Source organism: Akebia trifoliata, unplaced genomic scaffold, assembly GCF_017979445.1.
Source record: "Akebia trifoliata isolate Shusen 1 unplaced genomic scaffold, ASM1797944v1 Contig00350, whole genome shotgun sequence".
Taxonomy (NCBI): Eukaryota; Viridiplantae; Streptophyta; class Magnoliopsida; order Ranunculales; family Lardizabalaceae; genus Akebia; species Akebia trifoliata.
Window position 1 is genome coordinate 65,751 of NW_028236977.1, and position 11,869 is coordinate 77,619.

Here is an 11,869-nt window from a genome sequence, read left to right on the forward strand (position 1 = left end):
TAATGCTTTGATATCATTCAAAGTATTTTAATTCTAAAATGGAATAGAGTATGTGGCAATTGCAATTACTTCTTTTCATTGGTACAAGAAATCATAACCCATACTAATTAGAATAGATCATCCCATCTTGGATTGGCATGTTCATCTCTCAACTTATAAATCCCAATTTTGAGAAAATTGTGATTACTTATCCAACTTCGAGCACCAGAGAGCTTCTGCTACTGCTGCTGCCGCTACTTCAATACTAGCATTGAAATCAAAGTTTATGATAGTATTCCAGAAAATATGCCAGGCAGGCAAAAGTCTTAGAAGAGAATTTTCTCCACAATCACATAGAGATAGGTATGGTGATTATAACATGAGATTTTTTATTTATTTATAAAAAAAAGTGATTTTCAAGTATATATAATTGAAAATTTTCCAGATAATAATTCCATCCAAGTTGAAAATAAAATATTCTCTAACTCAAGTTACCCAACCCCAAGGAAAATGATTCTCTTTGGAATGGCAAAATATATTACTATTATCATGATATAGGTATACCCCTCAAATTAAAAAACAACCCACTTTTTGACATCTCCCACAAAGAAAACTTTTCTCTGATGAAATCCATTTTCTCATAGGATCATTTTACTACAAATAAAATAGGCTACTGATTACATATATATATATATACACACACACACACATAGGGAAAAAAGAAAGAAGATAGAAATATTAGATAACTTAAGTGTAAGCCATAGAAGAAGAAAAGGATGGAAATCAACACAAACCAAAAATAGGAAGCCAATCTTGATGAGCTCTTAAACAACGGAGCACGAATTTTAAAGAACTGGTATGGAAAGTCTTACTAATTCCAAAATTTTCTTTCCCTCTAGTAAAAAAGAGGGATCCTCCTCTAAACAAAAATCAATCTATCAATCATCAGCTTCTTCAATGACCTTTGTGCCCAGACCCTTGAGACCTTCTGCGGGGATTTCAGCGACGGTAACAAGTGAGTAAAGCTCTTCTTTGGCATCTTCATCATCATTTCTCTTCCTTGCAATGCGAACCCTAACCCTCCTCGGGACGCTACGGATTCCCCTACTCCAGATATGTTTATTCAGCTTCACATCTACCCTCACATCCTTTGTTCCCATGGACTTCTGAGCAAACTTTCTAATTTCTTTTATGGCATTGGGAGCCTTCTTCTTGAAGGTGCTGTTGTTAGAAAACCAGACTACTTTTTACCATGATGACATAATCCAGATGAAAATTTTGGCTCATACTTCATAAAGTAAATTTATATTTTCATTTCAGTGGTTTTCAGAAGATTTTTATTTCTGTAGCGTACAGATGGTTAAACCATGGAAGAAGTACTACTTCATGTCATGATTGCCTAAAGACATATTGAAATGTGATTGCCCATGAACAGTGCTTCCTAATTAACCCTGCTAGATACACCTATAAATGGACATAAAACAAAATGCTACAGAGGTCCAATTCTAGATTGCACTCTACCGACCCGTTTTTCCTAGAGAAATTCTATAAATCTTTGTCATGATAAAAATCAAAACAAAACTTCGTGAAGTTTCACGGCAAACAAATTCTAAGTCCAAAATTTTCTGACACAAAAACTTGTAAATTTTAGGACTTTTTTCAGGCATACAAAGCAGGTCCTAATTGTGAAAGCAGTACTCAGGATGAAATCATGCATCATGTTTTTGATCCCCCCACCCCCCTTCTTTTGCCATCAGAATTTTTATTTTTTTATTTTTAAATATGACCTTATAGAAAAGATGGGTCTTGTCTCATTTTCTATTGTGATTTCAGCTTTCATGATGCTTTCAAAGTTGGCAGAAAATCTCTAACCAAATATGGACCACTAAAACTGGTTCATAACGGAAGTGCAAAACTTCTCCTGACAATTATTTAAATGGAGCTAAACATCAAACACAAACAAAGTCAAAATGATAAACCTTATATGACTAATGAAAAAAACTAGAAGATCTAGGGTAGGGAGAACTCAGTATCACTGAATCAAGATGTCACAATTCGGCTAAGACCTTGCTTAAAAAGTTCTCGTTATTTCTATGAAATTTCGAAATGATTCTGAACTTTGACTCTGTTTCATTTCATCCAGAACAGGATAACGATGCCTAGAATTGAACCCTGGAATCAAACTCACATACAAAAAATAAAAATAAATAATTCATTGAGACTGAAATTTGAATGGGCTGTTACCAGCCATGAAGACGCTTGTGAAGGTTGATGGTGTACTCCCTAGTAAGCACCTCCTCTTTTCGGCCCTTCACTTTCTCTACCATTTTCACAATTCCTTCCCAATCAAATCAAACCTGAATTTCAGCCATATTTTTAGTTCAAAATCACAACAAGTTCGGATCATAGAATTCAAAATTTCAAAACTATCTCAGATCCAAATAATTAACAAGACAATATTGATGGGAAGATAAGAAAATCCGTTAACAAAACTAAGGAATCTAGGGTACAAAACGCCATTAAAAATCAAATACTCCGTAAAATTTGCAAAATCTGAAAAGAACAAGAACATCAAATGAATTAATCATTCAACAATCTCTACCTGCACACATTCAGAGAGAGAGAGAGAGAGGATACTTGACTGAGAGGAGGCAATGAATTACAAGCTCCGAATAAACCCTAGTCACAAACCCTAATAAAAGAGACATTTTAGGGTTCATCAAACTGTTTTAAAAGCTCGTCGAGTTAACTCGAAACTCGGGCGACTCAATATTTAGTTGGAACTCGTTTGAACTAGCCAACGGAGTCAACTCAAAAATTAACGAGACAGACTTATAAACCCGATCTACTTGAACAGTTGTATTTGATTATTTTAAATAATAAATAATATAAATATAATTCTTACTATTAAAGTATTGAAAAAGCTTTAATAATTTTACAAAGTCAATTTTTTTTTTTCCAAATTTTAAATCGGAAAATTGACGAATTAATTGGTATTTTTAACCACAAAATTTTATTTTCTTCTACTCAAACAAATAGGATTTTTAGTAGGGGTACAATTTGGTCCGATTCAAACAGAGAACGAACCGAATTGATAGCTTTAGAGTGGTTTGGTTCGATTTATTACAAGTTGCGATTTGGTTCCGGGTTAAGAAAATGGAGAACCGATTAATTTGGTTTGATTCTCGGATCAAGTTTGTAAAGAACCGAATCCCTTGAAGTAATAAATAAATAACTATATATATATATAATATATGTATATTAATGTATTATGAATTATTTTAGGAGTTAGGATATAGATTAAACACTTTATTATGGATAAAATAATGATTTTTTATGCATAGATTAAGAGTTATTGTATGAAATCTTATGTTTATTATATGTTTGTTTTTTTCCATTAAAATATGTTACTTCTAATGTATAATTTATAGAATATTGGCAATCCATAGAATCGAACCAAACCAAACCGAACCGAATCAAATTGACCTTAGCTCGGTTTGGTTCCAATGACATTTTGGTTTGGTTTTGATTCTAATTCGGTGGAATCGACCTATGTTAGTTCGATTCCAATTTGGCCTCAAATCAAAACAAATCGTACCAAGTTACACCCTTAAGGAAAGTTGAAGATGATGGATTGTGAGAAGAAACTTAAAAACATTATTTATGAAAATTTTAGAATTTTCTTGATTTATTTATGAAAATTTCATGAACTTATCTGAATCAACATAACTAAACCTTGGCCAAATAATTGTCGAATCCGAACACTTAGTTACTATGATTTTTGTAATAGGTAAAAGATGTAATGCATATGAACCCTACACGTGTCTAGATGTGGGTAGAATGAATAAATTAAGCAGAGCTGTTCTACTCTACTTAGAGGCACCTAAGTCAACCCAACCCAGATTTAGGGCAGGGGAAAGTATCCACCCTGCTCTGTTTTGAGAGCAGAGCATGGTAGAATTATTTAGCAAGACAAATCTTTTAGATATCCCAATTTTGTGGGATATCCCAAGAATTTCAACAGGATGTGATGCGGTCAACGCGGAATCTCTTCAAATTGAGTAACTTCCTCGAAAAACAAGGGATTCTTATACGAAGATCCTTAAAGATTAGGGATCATGAGAGGACTTCTGTTCGGGGAAGATCTCAGGAAAAATGGATAACAAGGTAGGAGGCCAAAAAGGTGTAGGGATCCGGGATGAGATTGAGAGTTTATTATTAATTTTTAGAGAGCTAACTTGAATATTGGAGAATCCTTGGTAGATACTACGCTGATACTACCATTAGATCGGAGGAGTAGGACTAAGATATGGACGGAATGACGAAGCTAAGTTGTCAGAGGTAATTCGAAATCACCTCTACATCTTTGGCGTTGTCCGTGGGAACACATAAAAGCAGAAATTTGTTTTAATTTCGTCCTTTTCATAGAAACGAGACGGTCAGATCGACTCGTTCTAGTAACAACCAACCGCAAGTCCCTCATGTCGTTCCCATCACCGGAGACCAATTGGTAGCTTAGATGAACGAGATGAGGAAATGGCAAGTGGAGTTGTAGTAGAAGATGGAAACTTTGGCCGTAGAGAATCTGGCACTTACCCAAGGATTGGAGGCTCAACAAAATGACAATCAAGGTCATAATTTGTGTGAGGATGCAAATGATGATGATTGTGCTTCCTTAGACCGTAATGGCTCAAAGCCTGGCCATGACCAGATTGGTACGGGAGGGGTGGCTCCCCCCAACAGTTTAAGCAAGAACTCTAGCGAGACAAATAAGAGTCCTAGTGCCCTTAACCAGAGAAAAGATTAAGGATTTGATTTGAAAAGAAAAAGAAGTCATCAAGAGCGATGAGGTTGGCTTGGCTACAACATAAGCTATTAGAGGGCTGCAAGGATCCCCATTTACCCCAGAGATCTTAGCAGTCGAATTGTTGAATAAATTTGTAGCTCCTAAATTGACGTCGTTCACTGGTATGAAAGACCCAATGGAACACTTGCATCATTTCAAGCAGCTCTTGATTTTGTGGGAGAATAGTGAAACCCTATTATGCAGGCTTTTTCCTGCTAGTTTGTAAGGGAATGCCCTAACATGGTTCCACAGATTGTTGTGCAAAACCGTAACTTCTTTTTAGGATCTTTACTCAACATTCATCAAGTAGTACATTGACAACAAGAGGTTATCCAGAGATGTCGATGCTCTGCTCATTATGAGAATGAACCCAGTGGGAAACCTCATAGATTTCACCAAAAGATTCCAAAAAAAGGCCATGTCAATAGAAAATTATAATGAGGAAATAATAGTGGTAGCATATCAAAATGTTGTGTCTCTAGAATCAGATTTGTACAAATCTCTGTTGAAGAAAAGGCCTTTGACATTGGCTGAGTTGGCAGAGAAGGCTGAAAAGTATATTAGAATAGAAGACGACCCTCGCAGGGCAACCGGCAAAAGCAAAGTCGTTTACACAATAACAAAGATTGAGAGGCAACAACAATAGAAGAAAAAGAAAACATAAGAGCAACTGAGCAAGAAACAAGAGTTTAAGAGGAAGAACACAAACTTCATAATTCCTTCGAGTGAGATTTTTCCACTCATTCAAAATGAATCGTATTTCGAGTAGCCAAGAACGCTACTTGGAGCACATATTAGAGTTGACAAAGAATATTGCGAATATCACAAAATCCGACCCATATGATGAACAAGTGTTAAACACTTGGGGGTTTTCTTCAAGGATTGGCTGAGCAAGGTCTTCTTGGAGACTTCATAGAGAAGGGCAGACCAGAATGAAGGCCCAAAAATTGAATGGGAAGGCCAGTGTAGAGAGCCTAAACGAAATGAGGAGGAAGGCAGGAGGGCAGCAGTTATACATGTCGTGCTTAGGATAGATGAAGAAAAGTTCCAAAAGAAAGATATTGATATAAGGCTAAAAGCTTGTAGAGCAGAGCACATGGAGCACGTCTACTCAACTAGGAGTGGATTGATAGATAGAATTTTAGGGGGAGGAGAGTTGACAATGGTTTTCTCTCAAAAGGGATTTGGAATGAGTAGTTTATCTGTACTACGATGCACTCATAGTCACCCTTCAAGTCGAAACATTCACATTGAAGAGGATATTGATCGACAACGGGAGCTCAATGCACATTCTATACTTGTTTACTTCCAAGAAGATGGGACTGACTAAGAGTATGCTTAATCCTATCAGGACACTTCTGGTTAGATTCAATGAGTCTTCAAAATAACCTTGGAGGGAGATAGTTTTGCCAATTTAGGCAAGGTCAATGACGTTAATTGTGAGGTTTACAGTAATAGATGCAGTTTCTCCATATAATGCAATCCTAGGAAGGTGGTGGACTCATGAGATGAAGGTAGTTCCATCAACCTACTATCAGGCCTTGAGGTTCCCAATCCCTCAAGGAATAAGGGACATCCGACAAGATCAGACGCTTGTATAGATCTGTACTATAGGAAATCTGAGGATTTTCATGATTTTTCTGTCCGAACTCGAATTTGAGTGTACTCACAGGCTAAAATATGTTTCTCGACTATTTTAAGTTCAATGGCAAAGTTAGATTTCATTAAAAATGAATTGAATAGAAAATGGGTATTTTATCTTAATCTTTTATCAAAAAGTTTTTTTGAGATTTGAATACTTGGCTTCCTCGATATATGAATTAGAAACTCGAGGTATTACAAAAAAGGTGATGGGATGGGTAGTGGGATGAGGAAGGTGAGTTGAGGTGGTGACATGTGTCCCACCATGATAATCATGTTCATTGGTTGTGATGTTGGGTTGGGTTGAATTGAATTGGGCTTAGGTGGTAAGTTGGGCTTGGGTTGGGTTGAGAATTAGTGGGTTAAGTGGTAATTTGAATGTGTTTGGGTTAAGCTGAATTGGGTTGTGGTTGGATTGAGGATTAGTGGGCTTAGGCTTGGGTAGGATAGTTGGGTAGTGGATTGGATAGTAATGGATGATGAGTTGAGGTAGGTTGAGAAGTGTAGAGTGATGGGGTAGGTTTAGGTCCATGGGCCACGTGGTAAGGCTTGGACCATTTATTGAAAAAAAAAGAAGGATTTTTTAATGTTTGGGTTTTAGGGCCCATTTCGATTTTTATGAATTTTTAAGGCATTTTGCATTAAGGGCCTGGTCAAATTTGGGTGTCTACAACTTGTATGAAAATTTATAATATGTGAAAAAAGAATAGATATTCATGTAACGAAAAGGTTAAAAAAAGCTAAACACTTAACACAAGTACTTAAAATTGTTTTTGTAGACACCTCAATTTGAACGGGCCACTTCTCGAAAGGGCCCAAAAATATCGATTTTTCAAATAAATGGGCCAACGGGCCTTAAGGGCCCAACTCATTGAAAAGGGACATTTTTACCAAACCGACGCCCCTAAGACCTCTCAATGGTTTAGGAGGCCACCAAAAGGACTCGGCCTACCTTACGACTTCCCAACATTCACCGCTCCGCTTCCAAAATAAAAACGTCAAATTTTCGATAAATTTCACCAACGGGCCTAAAAAGCCTGATTCGCCAACATGTGGCATTTTTGATCAAATTAATGATTACAAAAATCTAAAAAAATTAAAATTAAAAAGGTGAGACTTGAGATGCCTACCCTTCCTCTACTATCACCGCTCCGCCTCCGTATCCGTAAAAACCATTTCTAAAACCCAAGTCCAACACTACAAAGCCCACAGATCATTAACCATATCCAATTCATTATCCAACCCATAACCCTAACCCATAAACCACAAGCCACATCAACCAATCACTCTTTAGCATCAAAAGATGACACATGTCATCACCCCCCCATCTCACCTCCCTCACCCAACTACCTACCCCATTAATTTACTTAAATCCCATCTACCCACACATCAACCCATCACCTTTTCTCTCAAATCAAACACATCTACCCACACCCCTAACCTATACCTCCCCTAATCGACCCTCATCATCGCTACAAAACCTACATCTACAACCTAAACCTACACCATCCTCTCAAGTCAAACACGCAACCTCTCCATCAACCTATCCCAACCCTTCATTTCCACCCACTTTAACACATGGCATCATCTCCTTCATCCTCCCAAAATATCATCAACCACCCCTCTTTAAATCCTTCTTCTCCTAAACCAAACACCATTTAATCTCAATCACACCATCTTAAACTTACCTCTCCAAACACTCCACCCAAATGGGTTGGGTAGGATCAAAACCATTTGGGTCAAAACTCACCCATTTAACCCCCCTTCCCTAAATACCCTCCAATCTCCTCTAAATTATACCCACTTCTCTCTCAAACTCATAACCATTCTACCATTTTTCTTCACTTCACCCCATTATATCCCAAAATAACTCCTCAACATCTATAAATACCCTCCTCCTCTTCCCAAAATGGGCCAAACTTCTCATTACAAAACTTCTCCCCAACACTCTCTCTACTAACAACCATCACCATTCTCACCAAGATTACCACTTCTCTCTCACTAATCATTCTCAAGTCTCACACAAAAAAACCATCTACTACACTCATCTCTCTCATCATCTCTTCTCTATTCCTTCAACCATACAAAAGTTGTATTTGCTTAAAATACTAAGGACTCAAGAAGACTCAAAGAAGAAGAAGAAAGAAGAAAGAAGAAAGAAGATACAAGGTGGGTTCAAAGCAATCCCCCCTTTTCTCTTCTACACCCTCTCCTCCTCCCTCTTCTATCACCCCTCTCCCCTTCATTTTTTTTTTAGGATGAATGGACCCCAATGCTAAAGGTCTATAAGGGTCATTTCCATCAATGGAATGACCCTATGATCAAGCCGAAAATGAACCCCTATCTAGGGTACAAATGCACCCACGTGGCACATTATCTTTCACACTTTTTTTTAAATAAAAAATGACCGAGTTAGTTGAGGTTACCATTCTTTAGTGGGGAGAAAAGGGTGCCTAACACCTTCCCTTTTCTCCAACCGAGCCGCTTACCCCGAATCTAAATGTTCGATTAGTTCCTATCCATCGAGAGCCGCTAAAACGTCAAAAATGTTACTTTTTCAAACATACACATCGGGTGACCATTCACACCTACTTATAATATGAATGGTGACGACTCCAAATCATTGTAGATATGGTCATCGTAATGACGAAATCCCGCGTCTACAGCTTGGCGACTCCACTGGACGAGGGATTTCGTCATTACGATGACCATATCTACAATGGTTTGGAGTCGCCACCATTCATATTATAAGTAGGTGTGAATGGTCACCCGATGTGTATTTTTGAAAAAGTAACATTTTTGACGTTTTAGCGACTCTCGATGGATAGGAACTAGTCGAACATTTAGATTCGGGATAAGCGGCTCGGTTGGAGAAAAGGGAAGGTATTAGGCACCCTTTTCTCCCCACTAAAGAGTGGTAACCTCAACTAACTCGGTCATTTTTTTATTTTAAAAAAGTGTGAAAGATAATGTGCCACGTAGGTGCATTTGTACCTTAGATAGGGGTTCATTTTCGGCTTGATCATAGGGTCATTCCATTGATGGAAATGACCCTTATAGACCTTTAGCCTTGGGGTCCATTCATCCTAAAAAAATAAAATGAAGGGGAAAGGGGTGATAGAAGAGGGAGGAGGAGAGGGTGTAGAAGAGAAAGGGGGGGGATTGCTTTGAACCCACCTTGTATCTTCTTTCTTCTTCTTTGAGTCCTCTTGAGTCCTTAGTATTTTAAGCAAATACAACTTTGTATGGTTGAAGGAATAGAGAAGAGATGATGAGAGAGATGAGTGTAGTAGATATTTTTTTTTGTGTGAGACTTGAGGATGATTAGTGAGAGAGAAGTGGTAATCTTGGTGAGAATTGGTGATGGTTGTTAGTAGAGAGAGTGTTGGGGAGAAAATTTGTAATGAGAAGTTGGGCCCATTTTTGGGAAGAGGAGGAGGATTATTTATAGATGTTGAGGAGTTATTTTAGGGATATAATGGGGTGAAGTGAAGAGAAAAAGGGTAAAAGGTTATGAGTTTGAGAGAGAAGTGGGTGTAATTTAGAGGAGATTGGAGGGTATTTAGGGAAGGGGGGTTAAATGAGTGAGTTTTGACCCAATGGTTTGGATCCTACCCAACCCATTGGGTGGAGTGTTTGGAGAGGTAAGTTTAAGATGGTGATTGAGATTAAATGGTGTTTGGTTTAGGAGAATGAAGGATTTAAACGGTGGTTGATGATTTTGGGAGGCTGACGGAGATGATGCCATGTGTTAAAGTGGGTGGAAATGAAGGGTTGGGATAGGTTGATGGGAGAGGTTGAGTGTTTGACTTGAGAGGATGGTGTAGGTTAGGTTGTAGATGTAGGTTTGTAGAGAATGATGCGGGTAGATTAGGGGAGGTATAGGTTAGGGGTGTGGTAGATGTGTTTTGATTTGAGAGAAAAGGTGATGTGTGATGTGTGGGTCGATGGGATTTAAAGTAAATTCATTGGGGTAGGTAGTTGGGTGAGGGAGGTGCGATGGGGTGATGACATGTGTCATCTTTTGATGATATAAAAGTGATTGTTGCTGTGGCTTGTGGTTTCTGGGTTAGGGTGTGGGTTGGATAATGAATTGGATATGGTTAATGATTTGTGGGCTTTGTAGTATTGGACTTGGGTTTTAGAATGGTTTTTTTACAGATACGGAGGCGGAACGGTGATAGTAGAGGAGGGGTAGGCATCTCAAGTCTCACCTTTTTAATTTTTAGTTTTTTTAGATATTTGCAATCATTAATTTGATCAAAAATGCCACGTGTTGGCGAATCGGGCTTTTTAGGCCCGTTGGTAAAATTTATCGAAAATTTGACGTTTTTTATTTTGGAAGCGGAGCGGTGAATGTTGGGAAGTCGTAAGGTAGGCCGAGTCCTTTTGGTGGCCTCCTAAACCATTGAGATTCTTAGGGGCCTCGATTTGGTAAAAATGTCCCTTTTCAATGAGTTGGGCCCTTAAGGCCCGTTGGCCCATTTATTTGAAAAATCGTATTTTTGGGCCCTTTCGAGAAGTGGCCCATTCAAATTGAGGTGTCTACAGCTGCCCTTCTTTGCAGGAATTGCGTGCAAAGAACTGCAAAGAATAGACTAAACCCCTATTTGTACGGGCCAGAACAATTTTGTAAAAACACGATCTTGAATTATCGATTGTATTGAAGATTTTTGTGGAAAATGGTTACTCCAGCACGGGGTCTGACAGAGTTTTGCCTTATTAATTCATTGATCTCGATGGCGCGGAGCTCGTGTGAGATCTTTGATTTGATGAAAATTTGATGAGTTTTGAAATCCGACTATTTCTTCGATCGTGTTTTTGACAAATCGGAGTTGAGTGCAACTCGAAAGGTTTTTGAAATTCTTTTTGATTTTTTTTTTTTTGTTACCTTCTTTTGTTGATCTTGCTTTGTTTCCATCATACGCTAACCCTCTCAATTCATGCATTGTCCTTTGATACCTTTGATCCTTTCAACGGTGCAAGCACTGAGGTTGTTAGCAGTCGCCACAAATCCAAGAGAGTTTTGCAGTTGGAGCACAAGCAATATGGTTGTTAACAGCTGTCACAGATCTAAGAGAGAGTTTTGCCCGTTGGAACCGAATCGACCAAGACCTGTTGTATTGGTGTTACTCTCTTGTAATATCAACATTTTGTTCTGACTGGAATTTGGAGTATTAACTCGCAGTAGAGAAACACAGTTACCAGTATCTCTACCATTAGCAATATGTGCCATTTCTTGAACAGTACCGCCATTAGAAAGAATGTCTCACTCACTTCTAAAGTTCTCATCGCGAAGGAAATTGAAAACTCCCTTTGGTGAGACTGGAAGCCAGAAAGAAGTAGCTGCACTTAGCATAATACCAGGAGGCCTGCCAGGATCATCTATGCTTTTTCCAATCA

The 11,869-nt window shown here is 38.1% G+C and overlaps 1 protein-coding gene across 2 annotated transcripts; it reads right to left on the bottom strand.

Moving 5' to 3' along the window:
• Positions 1–715: 715 nt before the first annotated feature.
• On the bottom strand, positions 716–2,685 carry LOC147381569 (large ribosomal subunit protein eL31). Of its 2 annotated transcripts, none has more exons than XM_086430259.1 (3): positions 2,582–2,685; positions 2,224–2,336; positions 716–1,200 (listed from the first exon to the last, which is right to left on the bottom strand). In XM_086430259.1, exons 2-3 carry the CDS (start codon positions 2,304–2,306, stop codon positions 918–920), a joined length of 366 nt encoding a protein of 121 aa, XP_086286385.1. In that variant the 5' UTR covers positions 2,307–2,336; positions 2,582–2,685; the 3' UTR covers positions 716–917. The 2 variants fall into 2 exon arrangements, with proteins under 2 accessions (XP_086286385.1, XP_086286386.1); XM_086430260.1 differs by having other exon boundaries at positions 2,617–2,662.
• Between the last annotated feature and the right edge of the window lie 9,184 nt (positions 2,686–11,869).

Excerpts from the sequence above, each read along its gene's own strand:
- LOC147381569 (XM_086430259.1), bottom strand. The coding sequence starts at position 2,306 with ATGGTAGAGAAAGTGAAGGGCCGAAAAGAGGAGGTGCTTACTAGGGAG. Across the intron at positions 1,201-2,223 it reads CACAAGCGTCTTCATGGCTG|CACCTTCAAGAAGAAGGCTC; the intron begins GTAACAGCCCAT and ends TTCTAACAACAG.